Genomic DNA, 17,558 nt, shown 5'->3' with positions numbered 1-17,558 from the left:
GTGGGGGATGTGGGTGTGTGTGGGGGGGTGGGTGTCTGGCGTGGGGCATTAAGGGGGTCACAGGAGGCTATTCAGGATGGAAAGGAAGGCCACGGGTGGGTTTTTTTTCTGGGGGCAGCAGGGGTTCCCCTTTCCCAGTCTCTTGGTCCTCTGGGCACAGCTGGTGCCTCTTCAAAGGCCAGCTTAGGTCACTTCCGCTGCCCACAGCACAGCCCTCCCCCGGCCCCCTGGCGGGATGACCTGCACTCAGGGCCACTGCAGCTGAGGCTACCTTTGCTTCTGGGGGTGTGACTTGCTGAAACAGGCTCTTTCTCCGTCCTCCCCAAGACTGGGGGCCTCCCATTAACCCACAGAACGCCTGGTTGCCAATGGGGGCAGGTCGGGATTAGGGGTAGGCGTGTCCCTGACCTGTTACTTTCACACTCACCCACTTGCGTCTCCCCACTTTTTTGGGAGAGGCCCCACTCTCTGTACCCTGATGTCTGTGAGGTGCATGGGAGAGGCAGCGTCCATACTCCCCGCTTCCCTCGGGGGTCCTGGGGAGCGGCAGCAGAAAGACCAGAGCGCCTTCGGAGAATTATAACTTTATGTGGGAGGCTGCGGCGCGTCGCACACTTTGGGTCGCCGTCACCGCGGGAAGATGCTGCCATCCACGTTCTCCTCCAGGATGGTCTCCACACGCCTCCGCTGCCGGGGAGAGAGGCTGGGGCCCGGCGTGTGCGGAGGCGGGCGGGGCCCCCTCCCCGCTTCCCGCCCCTACCGGGGCTTGTCGGCACCTCTTGGCGGTCCAGGGGGTCCGGGATCCGCGTGGGCTTCAGCTGCGGCGGCAGGAACAGCTCCAGCCGGATGGCGGCGCGCGCGGACTTCTGCCGCTGGATGAGCAGCGCGATCTCCTCGGCCTGCCGGGCCCGGGGTCGCTGAGCGCGCGCCGCGCCCCGACCCGCCCGGCTCCACGCTCCGGGGGCGCCCCCTCCTCACTCCTGCCCCCGCCTCGCCTCACCCGCATGCGGGTGTAGCGCAGCCGCAGGGCGCGGACTCGCCCGCGGGCCTCCGCCGCCTTGAGTACGCCGAGGAGCCGGTTCTGGCGCTCAGCGGGCAGCTCCAGCGACTGCGTCCACGTGCGCGGGTCGGGCATGCGGTACCCCGGCTCCACCGACCCGCACGGGAAGGTGGAGGCGGCCGCGCCCACGTCGTCCAGCAGGTCGCCGAAGAGCAGATGGCGGTGACGCTGCGCAGGGAGCATGGCCGCTAGCCCCTGCGGCGTCAGGGCCCAGCCCGGCTTGGGGGGCTCTGTCGCGGGCGCCCACTTGGCGCGCCCCTCACCCCGCGCCGCGCCTGGCGCGCTCTTGCCGCTTCGCTCCCGCGGTTCCTTGCGCCCGCCCTCCTTCGCCGGCGGCGGCATCCTTCCGCGCTGCGGGGGGAAGAGGGCGTCCCGTCGGAGCCGGGGCTGGCACCGGGCCCCTCCCGCCCTCGGCAGGGCCCCACCGTGCGCCCCAGCTCCCGCCCGCTGGGCTCTCCGCAGTGGGTTTTGAGTCCCGCACCCCCAGCCTCTGAGCTTTGCCCAGGCGCTCTCCCTCTCCCGAGCGCACGTCCCCAGCAGCTCTGCCATCGGCTGATCCTGCTCAGTCCTGCAGTCAACTAGAACTTTCTGATCGACTCAGTTGTAGGAAGTATCTTTCCTACCCTACAGACTGTGCTGTTGGAATTGAGAAACTGCCGAGACCACCCCCCACATGGAGACCTCTAGGTGACGCCTGGGGGACCTTCGTTGTGCCCCTATGTCTGCGGTCCCCGACAGTCAGGGTCTCCCACCAGACAGTTGGCTCTTCCCCTTCGGGGCCTAGATGGTTGTGGGGAGCAGAGCCTAGGGGGCAGGTGACAGAGGAGGGAGGGTCCAAAAGTCCAGCTGGCTCCTTGCTTCCTGGCCCCAGCCTACATCTGCCACCTTGTCCAGCCAGGGCCGGGCTCTCTGTGCCAGAAGCAGAGCCACTGCCAGCCCCAGCGGCTGCTAACGCCCCCGCCCCTCCTTAGCTCCAGCAGCCGAGGCCTAGTCCCCACCTCTTGGTCCCCGCACCTTCTACTTGCTGCCTTCTCTGGTCGGTGGAACCTCCGCGTAGCCCAGACTCTCTGGGGCTTGTTGACGCGGTTGCCCAGCAACCGGAGTCCTGCCCCTCCCTCGACCAGGTGGGACAGGTCGGGTCGTGGCGCGGGGCGGGATCCCCTCCGGAGGGCCCTGAGTTAGAGCTTGGGCGTGGACGAGCCCCTCATAGGAGCCATCGGGGCATAGAGGCATAGAGCCGGCTTCTCCAGCTTAGGTGAGCGTCCTTTCCAGGCGGCGGCAGACGCGCCATCCTAGGGGTTGTGGGCCCAGGTTCCTGGCTTGAGGGGTCTTTGGGGTTAGTTTTGTGGGTGGGGCCCTCGGCCATGAGGAGACCTTTGTGGTTCAGGCCCATTCCTTTCTGATGGCCAGGGGGCCCTGGCCCCAGCCACTGGTGTTCACAGAAAGGGATAATGGGGCAGAACTCAGGACCCCTCACCTCTTCTAGGGCAAGTTTGGGGTCTCAGGGGTCCAGGTGTCCCCCAGGACCAGAGCTGGGTTTTGCTGAACCCTGTGTCTTGGGATCTTGGGTCCTAGGTACTAGATTTTGGAAATCTATTAGTGCATTCCTTTATTTTGTAACTAATTATCAATTAACTAATCATTTTATAATTTCTTCATAAGTGTATTCTAGAATTTACTAATTTCACGTGCTTATTCCACAGTTTAAATTAGGCAAAGATTAGTGCATAAAGCCCAGTCTGTTACCTATCTGTTACTTCCATGAGACGTCTGTACTCTCTCTACATTCACAGACCTGCCGCTGGGGCACCTTGCTGGGAGTTGGGAACCTGGGAGTCTGGGAGTCGGGCTGTCCTAGCTGAGAAGCAGGGTCTTAGCTGAGGCTCCGGCCTTTTGGCAGGAGGCTGTTGGGTGTTCCCATTCCTTTTGGGAGACCGCCCTGACCTCTCAGTAAGAGGGTAAACTTTGACATTCAGCCCTATGACCCCGAGCCGGCACCCCATCCTGTGGCTAGGCCCATCCTTCCAGCCCTCAAGCTTTTACTGCTCCCCAGAAGGTCCTTCCTGGTGCTGTTCCCTCCCCTCCTGCAGGTGCCTTTGGGGTCCTGCCTGGGCTGCAGCACCAGCCTGGCTTGAGGAAGGTCCTTGGTTTCTGGAAGCAGCAGTGACTGCGTAGGGATGCTCACCCAGCAGCTGTTTCCTCCGGGCAGCTTTTGTCCTCCCATAGGGGTGAGTCCTTTGAGACAGGGACCTGGGCCATCCTCTCAGCTTCCCTGGGTCCGGGCCGGGGGACACATGGGTGGGACACTTTCTGGCTCTTGGTGTTTGTGGGGGAGTTAATGCAGGGAGTAAGGGAATGTTCTTCTGTTCTGCACAAAGGGGCTTGTAACCTTCTTCTGTTTTAATAGGACTGGAAAACCTTGACACCCCCTAGACCATAATTCCCAGCAGGTTCTCCCGGGACCTACCTGGCTCACATTCCTCACCCCTGCCGTTTCTCCACACATTTGCAGTTCTTCAGGGAGGGAGGCGTTCTCTGTGTGTTTGGGGTCCAGGAACTGTGAGGGACCCAGCAGGCCGACACCTCCCATCTGTTTCTGTCCCCAGGATTCACGTGTTTTTCAAGGGCTAACGGAAATGCTGAGATCTAAAAGCATGTTTATTCCTGCCAAGGCCTGACAATGAACCTTCAAGTCAAATTAGTAAGCTTTATTAATGACTACAAAGTTTAACATTATATTGAGAAGCTACAACTCAATTTTTTTGCCATTGTATATAAATTTTGTAAAGTTTAGATCACAAAGACAAAGTAATTTATTCTGATGAAACTCAGAATTGTTAAAATTCTTTCACTTTTTAAATAGTACAAATGTGTGGCCTGGTGACTGGCTTCCCCACGGGATGGCTGCAATGTGTGGGGCTGCCAGACGCTCTGCTTTGATTCTGGTACTTGGCCAGCCCAGGGTGGTGAACCTGTGGAAGGAGGGGGTAGACTGTGCCTGCCCCGGGGATGGGAGTGGTGAGGACGAAGGACAGTGCTCCAGCTGCCGTCTGATTCTGAGTCACTGGATGAAGGTGAGGTGTGTGTATCTGCCTGGTGAGTAGGTGTGAATCTCACCCGGAACCTAGGCCTGCCCAAATACCCAGGAGCTCCAAGAGCAGCCTGTGTCAGGCTTTGACCGTATTTCATGGACGCAAGTTCTGTGCTGTCATTCACGTGTCACCGTATCATGTCTTGGGCTATCCCTAGTATGCTCGCCTGTTGTTTTGCCTGCTTAGGACATGTGTGTTTGAGGTTGTCTTGCTCCCTCATATAACATGTGTCTCTTGCTATCTCTTGCATGACATATATATTCCATATAGGACCCTGATTCTACCTTCCCCTTTCTGGAGAGACCACCCCATCCTTGGCAGGTTGGGGGAGGGCAGGACTCTGTTCGGGGTCTAGAGAAACCTGGACCGTTTCATCTGCACCACCAGCTCTCCTCTGTGGGAGCCTTTCTGGGTCTGGGGCTGGACCCCTGCCAACCCCAGGGAGCATAGTCAGTGTCACACCTGGCCACTCCCCTGGCCAGGTGACCAGGCCTGTCCTTTCCTCTAAGACTGTGCCTGTGAGGGGCCAGGCGCCTGTCTCCTGCGGGTCTCTGCGGGGTCCATTGACCATGTTCTCAGAGGATGCCTGCTGAGACCAGAGCTCACAGGCCTAGCCTGGCAGCCGTATTACTGAATCATGGCCAAGTTAGGAAAGTTCCGAGGGCTGGGGGTCCTGGGGCTTCTTGGAGGAGGTAGGACTAGAGCTGGCTGGGGTGGGGCAGGATCCATGCAAGGGGCCAGGATCGTGCATCGAGGCCAGGATCTCTGCATGGGGGCAAGAGTCTCTGCAGTGAGGACTTTTAGGAGGTGACAGAACCTGTGCAGGGTGCAGAATCTTTGCATCGGGGCCAGGATCTGTGCAGTGGGTAGGATCTACATTGGGAGTCAGTGTCTGTTCAAGGGAGTGGGGGGACAGGACCTGTCCAGGGAGAGCAGGATCTGTACAGAGGGACCAAGATCTATGCAGGGGGATAGCATCTGTGTGGGGTGGGGGCACAGTCTGTGCCGGAGTTCGGGGGGACTAGATCTTTGCAGGTGTGGTCAGGATCTGCGCAAGGGGTAGGATGTGTGCAGGGAGGCCAGCGTCTTTGAAGAGTGGCCAGCGTCTTTGCAAGGGGGCAGGATCTTTGCAGGGGGAACAGGTTGTGTGCAGGCAGGTGCACAGGGTCAGTGCAGGGGGCAGGGTCTATGTGGGTGGGGGGCAGGTTTTGTGCAGGGGGCCTAGGCTGTTCAGGGTGTCAGGGTCTGTGCAGGTGGTTTGCAGCAGGCACAAGGGAGGGAGGAGCTGTCCCGGGTTCTGTGGTTATGAGCATGTCAGGGCAGGATGACACAGAACACACAGGTAGTTCAAGGAAACACATTATAAGATTGTGAACACCTGGACTGGGGAGGCCATGGCCTTCTGCTGGACACTGAACGGCTCCCACAAAGGGAGTTGAGGTCTCTATTGACTCCTGAAAGGCCAGGCAAGGCAGAGCTGGGAGCTGCCTTGGTGGGGGTGCAGGTGGCTGGTTGCTATTGCTGGGTGAGAAGGCTTGGGGTCAAAAGAGGTGGGAGTCAGGGAGCTAGGTCAGACCTCATCCCCCCTCCTTTCTTCCTGTCTTCCTTCTATCCCCAATGTGTTTTCCTCCCCCTTCTCCCCTCCTTCCTTACCCATCCTCCCTCTTGATCTCTCCATACTTCCTCCCTGCTCCTTTCCCTTTCCTCCTCCTCCCCATCTCAACCCCTCATCCTCCCCCTCTCTGGCTGTAGGGAGGAAGTTTTGGGGGTGACCCAGGTGGCAGGCAGACATGCTGAGGGAGAGGTGTCTGCAGTAGCAGGGATGAGGTGCCTGTGTCCCGCGCTCTGCCCTGGCCTCTGACACTGGTTCCTGGGCGGGGGACATGAGGTGGGGCTCCTTTGTCCTTCCCTTACAAGGCCTCAGCTCTGCCCACCCTCAGTGCCTGCAGTGCCCAGGCTGGGTCCCAGGCTGGAAGGCAGGCTCAGGAAGCTGGGGTAGGAGGGTCTAGGGTCTCCTGCTCAGATCTTGGTGAGCCCAGCTGGGGCTGGGGACTGCAGGAGTCCAAGCCTGCCTGGATTTCTGCCCCCTCTCGGCTCCTGAGGTCAGGGGGCTCATCCTTGAGCTTTGCCTGGAGAGTGTGTTTGTGCATGTGTGGGTCCTCTGGGTGTCGGAGGGCCTTGGCCTGTGTCTGCCTGTTCCTGAAGGTGCCATGCACACTCTAGGTCTACCCATGTGCCTGTGTGCACCTTGGCGTCATCTTGCACGTGTGTGGCCCGTGTGTTTGATGTGTTTGTGCATCCCTGTGAGTGTCTGCATTTCTGAGTGTGTAACCATGTGTCTGTGTGTTCACCCGTATGCCTGTCTGGGCATCTGTTTGTGTGTTTGCAGGAATGTGTGTCCCCATGTGTCCCTTGAGTGTCTCTGTTGACGTGCCCCGTGCCTTCACACGTGTCCCTGAGTCTTGGTTGCCATGAAGATGCAGGGATAAGTCCTGGGGGACAGCGAGGGATGCTGGGTCCTGGGGCATCTGCCTGTTCCATCCTCTCCTGATTTGCCAGGTATCCTAGCAACCCTGCTGCCAGTTGCCTAGCAACCAGGTCCCCACTCTTGGAGAAGGTGCTCTGAGCAGGGTCTGAGCTGTGTGGGGACAGGTCTGGTTCTCCTTCAAAGCTCGTGCAGGAAGTACGACCCCATGACGGGGTGGGAGCTGGTGATTCAGCTCAGGGGTCACCCAGACAGCCTTGACCTGTGACCTTTCATCTCAGTGGATCAGGCATGGGACCCTGAGCTGAGAAGGAGGCACCTCTAAAGGAACCGTTCAGCTGTGTGGGTGCCAGGGGCCTGTCTGAGGGAGTGATGCTCAGGCATTGATCTGGGACCCAGCTGTGGCAGAGGTGCCCTTGGCGTTTCAACCCTGTCTCTGACACTCTGACAGGCGGCCTCACACCTCTGAGGCTTCATGCTCTAGCAGTGGCCGGGTACAGTGGGGTGACTGAGCTCCAGGAGCACACAGTAGGTGCCGGGCCAGTACCGTGTCCTGGACCCAAGCATCTTGCCTGCGTGTTTACAATGAAGCTTTGATCTGCCAAGAGCTGGCCAGGTGGGGGCATTTTGGGGTGCTGGGAGCCCAACTGCGGGGTCCGGGCCAGTCTGTCCAAGGCTGTGTCTCTGTATGAGTCGTGGCCCCGTGTCTGTGTGTCCGAGTCTGTGAGCATGTCTCCGTGTGTGTCTCCCTGAGACTCCGTCCCTGGGTGTGAGTCTGTGTGTCCTGGTGTGTGTCTCTCTGTCCTGTGTCTGTGAACCCATGGGCATCTCTGTCCATGTATCCTGGGCTGTGTGTGCGTCTCTGTCTGGGGTCTGTGGGTCCGAGCCTCCTTGTTCATCTCTGTCTGTGTGTCTGTCCCCTTTCGGTGTGGGGCCGGCGCAGCCCTGGGCACGGTGACCCACCTTTCCGCAGCCCCCCCACTCCTCCAGCCTGCGTAGCCCCTCCCCCTCTGGAGCTGCAGCCTCCTCCTCCTCCTCCTCCTCCTCCCCTCTGCTTCAGGCTGCCGGGCTCACTCTGCTGCTGCGTCTGGTCTGGCGTCTGCTGAGAAGATCCTGTACTGAGGCGAGTGGCGGCTGGGCCTCTTCTACCCTGCTCTGCACCTGTGCCAGACTGCCGGCTGGCTGAGGGTGGGGGTCTCCACGGTGGTCCCAGCTCCCAAGGAGGTTGCAGAGGTAAGGACCTGAGCCGCTGGAGGTCGGGTGGGAGCTGGAGGTCCGGTGGGGGTCCTGCTGACAGACTGCAGCAAAGCAGGGCGGGGGAGCAGGAGGAAGCTGTGCTCCCAGGAGGAAGGCTGGGTCCCAAGCGTTTCTGGGTGTGTCTGTCTCTTTTGTGCCTGCGTGTGCATGAGGGCAGGTTTGGACATTTCTGTGTGTCTGTGTGTGTGACGTGTGTCCCTGCATCCCTGTGCCTGTGAACACAACGAGTGGCTGTGTGTTCATGAGTCCCTGCGGGTGGACAGTGTCCTGGGGTGTAACTGCCTCCAGGCAGCCTGTATGTGAGTCTTTAAACCGAACGAGACTGTGTCCTTGCGGGTGCATGTGTGTCTTTGTGTCCTCGTGTCTCCATGTGCCCCTGCCTGTGCATGTGTGCCTGTGTGTTCTGTGTGCCCGTGTACCTCCGTGCCTGTGCCTGCCCAGTGTGGGGGTCCACGTGCCTGCTGGGCTGCACGTGCTGGGTTGTGAGGCCTCGGCTGGGCGTGTGTCTGGCACTGCAGCCACTTGTCTGTGCTCTGTCCCAGGTGCTGCACTGAGTGGATTTGCAGGGCAGTGGCATGGAGCCTCTCTTCCCCGCCCCATTCTGGGAGGTTATCTATGGCAGCCACCTTCAGGGCAACCTGTCCCTCCTCAGTCCCAACCACAGTCTGCTGCCTCCGCATCTGCTGCTCAATGCCAGTCACAGCGCCTTCCTGCCCCTCGGGCTCAAGGTCACCATCGTGGGGCTCTACCTGGCCGTGTGTGTCGGGGGGCTCCTGGGGAACTGCCTCGTCATGTACGTCATCCTCAGGTAGGCTGGGCCACGAGGTTCCTGTCTGCTGAGTCCCACACAGCTGCAGAGGGGGAAGCTGAGGCGGAGGCTGTTCTGGACGGGCCTGAGCAGGTGTTGATTTCCTGCTTCCCCCATTCAATTTGTTGGACCCTGTCCAGGAGGCAGGGTCAATCCTGAGGCCCCAGGGAGGGGAGGGGAGGGGCTGGCCCTGGCCCACCCCATTCTGTCCCAGGTAGAGGCGTCACCACCCTGACCCCTGGTTTGAGCTGTGGACCAGGCTCTGTATCAAGCTGTCTGCTTCAATGACCTTATGAGACCCCACAGCGGCCCTGTGAGAGGCTCTTTTCAGCCCATTCCCCAGATGGGTGAAGGGAGGCGCAGGGGCTGGTGCTGGGACAGTCCTGAAACCCCTTCTCAGGTTCCAGGGCTCCTGCTTATGGCAGGTGTGTGTGGCTGAGCCCATCATCTGTTGGTGCTCAGAGATGGGAAAACTTGTGGGGGCCAAAGAGAGGGCAGCTGATAGTTGCGGTTGAGGGAGCAGTGCGGGGACAGTGTGGGAAGCAGTGCAGGGGGATAATGGAGGGCAGCCAAGGGGATAGTGTGGGGGCAGGTGGGGGGCAGTGTGGGGACAGTGTGGGGAGCAGCGTGTGGAGCAGTGTGGGGGGCAGTGCGGGGGGCAGTGTGTGGGGCAGTGGGGGGCAGTGCAGGGGCAGTGGGGGGCAGTGGGGGGACAGTGCGGGGGGCAGTGCGGGGGACAGTGCGGGGGGCAGTGCGGGGGGCAGTGTGTGGGGCAGTAGGGGGGCAGTGCGAGGGCAGTGTGGGGGGCAGTGGGGGGGCAGTGTGGGGAGCAGTGTGGGGGGCAGTGCAGGGGGATAGTGGAGAGCAGCCAGGGGGATAGTGTGGGGGATACTGTGGGGGACAGCAGGGAGCAGCCAGGGAGATAACAGGGGGATAGCATGGCGGGATAGTGTGGGGGACAGTGGGGGGGAGCTGGGGGATAATGGGGGGATAGCATAAGGCAGATAGTGTGAGGGGGTAATGAGGGGGATAGTGGGGGGATAGCATGAGGCGGATAGTGTGGGGGAGTAGTGAGGGGGATAGTGGGGGAATAGCATGAGGCGGATAGTGTGGGGGGGTAGTGAGGGGGATAGTGGGGGGATAGCATGAGGCGGATAGTGTGGGGGGGTAGTGAGGGGGATAGTGGGGGGATAGCATGAGGCGGATAGTGTGGGGGGGTTAGTGAGGGGGATAGTGGGGGGATAGCATGAGGCGGATAGTGTGGGGGAGTAGTGAGGGGGATAGTGGGGGGATAGCATGAGGCAGATAGTGTGAGGGGGTAGTGAGGGGGATAGTGGGGGATAGCATGAGGCGGATAGTGTGGGGGGGTAGTGAGGGGGATAGTGGGGGGATAGCATGAGGCGGATAGTGTGGGGGGGTAGTGAGGGGGATAGTGGGGGGATAGCATGAGGCGGATAGTGTGGGGGGGTAGTGAGGGGGATAGTGGGGGGATAGCATGAGGCGGATAGTGTGGGGGGGGATAGTGGGGGTATAGCATGAGGTGGATAGTGTGGGGGGGTAGTGAGGGGATAGCATGAGGCGGATAGTGTGGGGGGGGTAGTGAGGGGGATAGTGGGGGAATAGCATGAGGCGGATAGTGTGGGGGGGTAGTGAGGGGGATAGTGGGGGGATAGCATGAGGCGGATAGTGTGGGGGAGTAGTGAGGGGGATAGTGGGGGGATAGCATGAGGCGGATAGTGTGGGGGGTAGTGAGGGGGATAGTGGGGGGATAGCATGAGGCGGATAGTGTGGGGGAGTAGTGAGGGGGATAGTGGGGGAATAGCATGAGGCGGATAGTGTGGGGGGTAGTGAGGGGGATAGTGGGGGGATAGCATGAAGCGGATAGTGTGGGGGGGTAGTGAGGGGGATAGTGGGGGGATAGCATGAGGTGGATAGTGTGGGGGGGTAGTGAGGGGGATAGTGGGGGGATAGCATGAGGCGGATAGTGTGGGGGGGTAGTGAGGGGGATAGTGGGGGGATAGCAGGGGGATAGCATTGGGGACAGCATGGGCACAGCATGGGATCAGTGTGGGGGTGAACAAGGAAACCTTCACATGGATTGTCGATTGAGCAGAGGAAATGACGGACCCCAATCCATCCAGAGGAGAGAGAACTGAAGGGCCTGGGGACAGCAGGTGGGATCCTGAAGGCCCGGGTGGGGGAACTCTGTTCTTCAGGCAGTGGGGGGTTATGGGTGGTGCTTCAGCAGGAAGATGACTGACAGCTGGAATGAGGTTTCTTATTGGTCCAGGATATTTGCCTGGACCCAGAAAAAGGCAGTTCTGAAGACAGTGTCCAGGGCTCTAAAGCAAGTGTTCCCTCCTTATAACCTCAAAGGGTCCCAACCAGAGGTGTTATGTAGGTAGAGGCAGGACAGGGTAGTGGGGGTGTTTAAGCTGCCACCATCCCAGCCCTGTCCTCTTAGTGTCCCTGAGAAAAGCTGTTCCCCTCTGGGCCTTGTTTTTCCCATCTGGAAAGTGAGCAAGGTGGACCATGTAACCACGTGTATATGTGTGTGCGTGTGTGTGCGCGTGTGTGTGCGTGTGTGCGTGCGTGTGTGTGGGTGTGCGTGCGTGTGTGTGCGCGCGCGTGTGTGTGCGTGTGTGTGTGCGCATGTGTGCAGGTGTTGCGTGGTCAGACGAGAGAGTGGGAAGAACAGCTGCCCCTCCCCAGAGCTGACTCCTAAGGGAGGCTCCACGGAGGTTGCTCCGTGATGTGCATGTCCCTTCGTGGCTGGCTGGCGCGTCACGGCTGAGGAGTGCGGCGGCCTGGGGCAGTCCCTGTGCTTGAGCACCTTTCCGGCTGTTACCGCTTCTCTACTGTCTTTCTCCTCTACACTGAGGTGTTCAACCTCTCAGAGGCACTTCTTGGATTAGAGCAGGCAGGGAAGGTCATGTTGCTGGGCAGAGTCCCCAGAGAGAGCGATGCTCAGGGGCTGCTGTGGCCACACTGGCCCAAGAGGCAGCATGTTGTGAGCCAGTGGGCTGGGGTGACCATCCCAGGAGTCAGAAACACTCTGTTCTGAGCCCTGCCCTGCTTTTTACCAGCTCTAAGGCCTTAAAAAAACAACATAGATCCTGTAGGCCTCAGTTTCTTCCTCTATAGAGTGGGGATCAAAGTAGCATTTTTGTAAATCTTCAATGACATAAATTCCCCGGAAGAGCTTGGCACAGGTATTTGCCATAATCATTGTCATTGTTGTTTTCTCTTTGTAATTGCGGCCTCTTTGTGCTTATTCATAATCCCTCTCTAAGAGGCAGAACTGAGCCCCATATTTCCTCGAGGCAGCTAAACTGACATAGAATAGTGTCATCTCGGGTGCTGCTGCCACTGCCAATACCGCCGCCACCACCATCATCACAGTCATCACCATCACGTGACACCATCATCACCATCACCACCACCACCACCACCACCACCACCATCACCATCACGTTCATCATCACCATCATCATCACCACCACCACCACCACCACCATCACGTTCATTGTCATCATCATCACCATCATCACCATCACCACCACCACCACCACCATTACATTCATAATCATCACCATCATCACCATCATCACCATCATCATCACCATCACCACTATCACCACCATCACGTTCATCGTCATCACCATCATCATCACCATCACCACTATCACCACCATCACGTTCATCATCATCACCATCATCACCATCCTATCACCACCACCATCATCACCATCACCATCATCATCACCGTCACCACCATGATCACTACCATCATCACCACCACCACCACCATAATCCCCCCCCAAATATTACAACCATTAACTGATTTAACAAAAATTTATTAACCACCAACAACTTTCCCAGCCCTTTCCAGCACCTTTTCAGGTGCTTGGATACAATCATACCTTATTAGCATCCCTCCTGTCCATGTCACCATTTTCTGTCTCCGTTGCTAGATAGCAGTGTGGACTTGGAAGCCTTTTGGTATGTTCTTATAGATTCCGGAGCTCTCAGAAACCTCTGGCAACTGTAGGGTCAGCATTTGAGTCTGTGAAGGGTCTCTGAGGGGACTCAAAAGCAAGGAGAGCAGGCTTTTTCCCTTAGGGCTCTAACCCTTCGCTCCCGTGGAGTCTGGGGTGTGTTCTCGTACCCTACATGCCTTGACCCCTGTAAAGTAGACTCGTGTTTAAGGCTTGGAATCCTTTTGTGTGTGTCAGAGTCACTTGAAGAGCTGGTGAAGATGTCTGATGCCAGGTTCCATCCCCTGAGACTGACTCAGTGAGTCTCAGGTTGGGTCCAGGAGCTGTCACTTACCAAGCCCCCATGGGAACTCTGATGTTAAGGGACTCAGGACCAGTGTAGCTTGCGGTGGCCAAGACGAGCCCCTTGCCCTTTGCTGCCCGGTCCAGCCGGCATAGCCAAGTGAAGCCTTTCTTCTTCCTCTACTCTGCAGGCACACCAAAATGAAGACAGCCACCAATATTTACATCTTTAACCTGGCCCTGGCAGACACTCTGGTCCTGCTGACGCTGCCCTTCCAGGGCACAGACATCCTCCTGGGCTTCTGGCCGTTTGGGAATGCCCTGTGCAAGACAGTCATTGCCATTGACTACTACAACATGTTCACCAGCACCTTCACCCTGACTGCCATGAGTGTGGATCGCTACGTAGCCATCTGCCACCCCATCCGCGCCCTCGACGTCCGCACATCCAGCAAAGCCCAGGCTGTCAATGTGGCCATCTGGGCCCTGGCCTCTGTTGTTGGTGTTCCTGTTGCCATCATGGGCTCGGCACAGGTCGAGGATGAAGGTCAGTGGGGTGTCCCCTCCTCCCCTCACCAGGCTCTCCACGGCTCCTGGGTGGCTCCTCTGGGCCCACTTGCCCTCCACGTCTCCTGGGCCCACTCTGACCCCACTTCTCTCCCTGCAGAGATCGAGTGCCTGGTGGAGATCCCTGCCCCACAGGACTACTGGGGCCCTGTGTTTGCCGTCTGCATCTTCCTCTTCTCCTTCATTGTCCCCGTGCTCATCATCTCCGTCTGCTACAGCCTCATGATCCGGAGGCTCCGCGGAGTCCGCCTGCTCTCGGGCTCCCGGGAGAAGGACCGGAACCTGCGGCGCATCACTCGGCTGGTGCTGGTGGTGGTGGCTGTGTTCGTGGGCTGCTGGACGCCTGTCCAGGTCTTTGTGCTGGTCCAAGGGCTGGGAGTGCAGCCAGGCAGCGAGACTGCCGTGGCCATTCTGCGTTTCTGCACGGCCCTGGGCTACGTCAACAGCTGCCTCAACCCCATCCTCTATGCCTTCCTGGATGAGAACTTCAAGGCCTGCTTCCGCAAGTTCTGCTGTGCCTCTGCCCTGCGCCGGGAGGTGCAGGTGTCTGACCGTGTGCGCAGCATTGCCAAAGATGTGGCCCTGGCCTGCAAGACCTCTGAGACGGTACCGCGGCCCGCGTGACTAGGCGTGGACCTGCCTATGGTGCCCGTCAGCCCGCAGAGCCCATCTACGCCCAACACGGAGCTCACACAAGTCACTGCTCTCTAGGCTGACACACCCTGAGCCCTGAGCATCCAGAGCCTTGGATGGGCTTTTCCCTGTGGGCCAGGGACACTTGGTCCCAGAGGAGGACCTAGTGACATCATGGGACAGGTCAGAGCGTTAGGGCTACCTCCGTGGCCCCAGACAGACTAAAGCTGCCCGCCTGGTGCATGGCTGAGGTGACACAAAGACCCACCTGGAAGCAGCTGCCGTGCTGCTAGACGGCCGCGACTGGAGCCCGTGCCCCTCCCTGCCCGTGCTTCACGTGACTCTTGGCCTCTCTGCTGCTGTGTTGGCAGAACCCTGGGTGGGCGCACCCGGAGGAGGAGCAGCGGCTGTGTCGTCCTGTGCACCCTACGTGCTGTGTGCTGTTTGCATGGCAGGGCTCCAGCTGCCTTCAGCCCTGGGACGTCTCCTCAGGGCAGCTGGACAGACTTGGCGCTGCCCGGGAAGTCCAACAGGCAGCATTTCTTTGGGGTGGGACTTGCCCTGAGCTTGGAGCCGCCACCAGGAGGACTCGCCCGTTCTGACTCCACCTGTGCAGCCAGGGCCACCCCAGGAGAGTGTCCAGGTGGGCTGGCTGTCCCTGGCTGCAGACCCCGAGCTGGTCCTGGGCCAGCCGCACCTCTGAAGGTTTCCTGTGTGCTGCACTGTGCAGGCCTCATCCCTGACTGAGCTTGGCTCTGGGTCCAACCCCCCTTTCCCTTCAGGAGACCCACGGGAGGCCCTGGCCCATTCCCTCCAGCAGTGCAATGAACTGTCATGCTGTGGACCGTCAACCGAGCTCTGCTTCTCGGTGTGTGGCAGGTGTCTCAGGAGGAAGACGCCGTGTGACCACATGGGCAGCCTGTTGTTCACAAAGTAGAGGCCTCGTTTTCCTGGTCTCGACTGCTGTTTGTAGCAGGGTGGGAGAGGATTCTCTGGGGGTCTCCACATCCTCCCGGGGGGTCTCCACATCCTCCCAGGGCTCCCCTCACAGCCTCTCCTTTGCTTGAAGCCGGAGGTCAGTGGCCGTGCAGTGTTTTGGGGGAGCTGTGTTGCGGGGGAAGCTGTGCGGAAGGAGAAGCCGGTGGCCACAGCGGAGGCCTGCTCTGGTGACGCCTGCTTCATTTACAAGCCTCAAGGTGGCTCTGCGTAGGGCCTGAACTTGCCGCCCAGCGAGAGGATGGCTTCACAGCAGAGCCAGCATGGGGGTGGGGCTTGCCGGGGCTTGCTTGAGCCAAACTGCAAGCGCTGTACCGGCTGTGAGAACACTGTGGGGGTGGGAGGGGGTCTCTGTACCTCAGGGGATGCCCTGCTGTGGTCAACCAGAGAATCACCCTTCCTGGTCTACAGATGGCAGCTGCAGGTTGGTGACTTTGCAAATGCACTTCCTACAGACGAACTATTAAAAGACCTGCAACATTGTAAAAACTCATTTTTCCATCAAGACCTTGGCCAGGTAACCTTAGGCTCCTGCCAAGAACAGGAAGTGATGGCCGTCTCACCACAGAGCCTGGGCTGCTCCTCCAGCTCTGGGGAGTCTAGGCCGTGGGGACTGTCCCTGGGGAGGCCCCTGCTGTCTCCGTGACATCTGTGGCAGGAGTCTCTGAGAGCGGGAGCTGCCTAGCTACAGTGTTTTCTTGCCAAGGCTAAGTGTTTTGTGACTCTGTGCTGACGTAATGTGCATCTTCACGTATTTATGCATGTGGCAATCGTTACTTCCTGTGCACGCGGCCAGCCCTGGGTCTGTCTCTGGGGTAATGAAAAAGGACCCTAATAAACACCTGCTCACTGGCTGGGTATCTTCATGACAGGTGTTCCTGGCTCCTGCCACCTGGGGATTTGCCTTTGGGGTGACTTTTCTGGGATTGGCACGTGAGTGGGAGGAGGCTATGGGGTTTAGGCTGAGTTCTTGCACTTGTCCTGTGCTGCTCAACAGGCTGGGCTCTGTCCTCAGTGAAGGGTCCTCCAGGAGGCTGCAACCCTGGGGAGAGTTGAAGCCAGTTAATGGTGTGTTGGCCGGGCTGTTACCTTTTCTTCACCACACACAGTTTCTCCCTAAATAACCAATGGCTGCACCTCTCCCCTGCCCCCTGGAAAGAGGTTTCCTGAGGATCCAGTGGGAGGAGGCTGCTCCCACCCAGGCCGCAGGGTTTTCTTCCCCCTATTTCATCTCAGAAGAACCCCTGCTCCTGCTCATTTCCCCTTCCTAGAGCAGATCTGAGGGGAGTTTTTGTGAAGGATGAGCAGACAGCCTCCTCTGGGGCTGGGCACACACTTGCCGTGGACATCTGCCTCCTGGTTCCTGTTTGGCCCAGTGCAGCCCAGGCTGACCTGCAAAACAGAGCAGCTTTGGAGGGTGGGCACCGGCACACTCCAGTCCAAGCGCTTGTCTCCAGGGCATGGGCAGATGGGCAAGTTCTGTAGGGTTTTATATAGGTTTGAATGACAGACACTGTCTTATCCTGGACTGCTGTAGCAAAGCACCATAGATCCAATGGCAATAGAAACAACAGACGTTTATTTCTCACGGTTCTGGGGGCTAGGGATCAGAGATGAGGTGCAGGCACAGTCAGGTTCTGGGAAAGACCCCAGGCCCTAGAGGGCCGTCTTCTCACTATGTCATGACATGGGTTTGAGAGCTCAAGAGCATCTGGTTCCTAAAGGCACTCATCCCTTTCAGGAGGACTCTGCCGTCATGACCTGTCATCTCCCAAAGGCCCCCTTCTCCTGATACCATCAGCTTGGGGGGTGGGATTTCCAAATACGAATTTTGGAGGAACACAAATAGTTCATAACAAACACATTGCCATTAAAGCAAAAATTTAGCATCAAGGGACAATTTGGGAGGGACAGGCTGCACCGGGGTAGTCACCGTGCCCTTGGGCCCGGGAGATGGTGTGGGCTTGGTGGAAGAGGCTCACACGTGGTGCTGTCCTGTCCTCGGGTGGGTGTGGATCCAGGGCTAAGCCCACAGCTAGTGTCTTCCAGAAGGAGCCGGCCAGACGGGCCAGGGCTGTAGGAGGAGTTGGGGGGTGTTGGAGGCTGACCAGCTCCCTCGCTCTCCCCCCCCCCGACCACACCCTGGGTCTCCTCTCCAGCCCCCGGCTCCCCCAACCCACCTCTGCTGTTGGGCTTGGTCAAGTCGCCTGGCTTTTCTGAGCCTCAGTTAACTTCCCTGTGCACAGGGGACCGCAGAACCCTCTTTGTGGGGTTGTGGGGAACGCCTGGGGCGCCCGGGAGGGTCCGGTCCCGTCCCGCAGGGAGGCGGGGTTCAGCGGCGGCGTCGGACCCTCCCGCCAGGGGGCGCTGTGGGCTCGGG

At 59.1% G+C, this 17,558-nt stretch overlaps 2 protein-coding genes across 7 annotated transcripts; one reads left to right on the top strand and one right to left on the bottom strand.

The window, feature by feature from the left end:
- Positions 1–568: 568 nt before the first annotated feature.
- Positions 569–2,116, bottom strand: LOC105470460 (LKAAEAR motif containing 1). The gene is made up of 4 exons (XM_071078991.1): positions 2,059–2,116; positions 1,001–1,411; positions 777–899; positions 569–687 (listed from the first exon to the last, which is right to left on the bottom strand). The coding sequence occupies exons 2-4, from the start codon at positions 1,400–1,402 to the stop codon at positions 628–630; spliced, it is 585 nt and encodes a 194-aa protein (XP_070935092.1). The 5' UTR covers positions 1,403–1,411; positions 2,059–2,116; the 3' UTR covers positions 569–627.
- LOC105470461 (opioid related nociceptin receptor 1) lies at positions 1,390–16,044 on the top strand. Of its 6 annotated transcripts, XM_071078988.1 has the most exons (7): positions 1,390–3,288; positions 3,667–3,761; positions 4,018–4,134; positions 7,698–7,870; positions 8,437–8,702; positions 13,174–13,529; positions 13,650–16,044. In XM_071078988.1, exons 5-7 carry the CDS (start codon positions 8,470–8,472, stop codon positions 14,171–14,173), a joined length of 1,113 nt encoding a protein of 370 aa, XP_070935089.1. In that variant the 5' UTR covers positions 1,390–3,288; positions 3,667–3,761; positions 4,018–4,134; positions 7,698–7,870; positions 8,437–8,469; the 3' UTR covers positions 14,174–16,044. The 6 variants fall into 6 exon arrangements, with proteins under 6 accessions (XP_070935089.1, XP_070935090.1, XP_024645124.1 ...); XM_071078989.1 differs by lacking the exon at positions 4,018–4,134; XM_024789356.2 differs by having other exon boundaries at positions 3,667–4,134.
- The last annotated feature ends 1,514 nt before the right edge of the window (positions 16,045–17,558 follow it).

This window comes from Macaca nemestrina, chromosome 15 (genome assembly GCF_043159975.1).
Source record: "Macaca nemestrina isolate mMacNem1 chromosome 15, mMacNem.hap1, whole genome shotgun sequence".
NCBI lineage: Eukaryota > Metazoa > Chordata > Mammalia > Primates > Cercopithecidae > Macaca > Macaca nemestrina.
This window is presented reverse-complemented; position numbering and strand designations above follow the sequence as displayed.

What these genes read in the sequence shown, in the direction of transcription:
- LOC105470461 (XM_071078989.1), top strand. Translation starts at nt 8,470, where the DNA reads ATGGAGCCTCTCTTCCCCGCCCCATTCTGGGAGGTTATCTATGGCAGC. An exon ending in GTCATGTACGTCATCCTCAG is followed by an intron (nt 8,703 to 13,173) that starts GTAGGCTGGGCC and finishes TCTACTCTGCAG; the next exon opens with GCACACCAAAATGAAGACAG. An exon ending in GGCACAGGTCGAGGATGAAG is followed by an intron (nt 13,530 to 13,649) that starts GTCAGTGGGGTG and finishes CTCTCCCTGCAG; the next exon opens with AGATCGAGTGCCTGGTGGAG.
- LOC105470460 (XM_071078991.1), bottom strand. Translation starts at nt 1,402, where the DNA reads ATGCCGCCGCCGGCGAAGGAGGGCGGGCGCAAGGAACCGCGGGAGCGA. An exon ending in TGCGCTACACCCGCATGCGG is followed by an intron (nt 900 to 1,000) that starts GTGAGGCGAGGC and finishes CGGGCCCGGCAG; the next exon opens with GCCGAGGAGATCGCGCTGCT. An exon ending in ACCCCCTGGACCGCCAAGAG is followed by an intron (nt 688 to 776) that starts GTGCCGACAAGC and finishes TCTCCCCGGCAG; the next exon opens with CGGAGGCGTGTGGAGACCAT.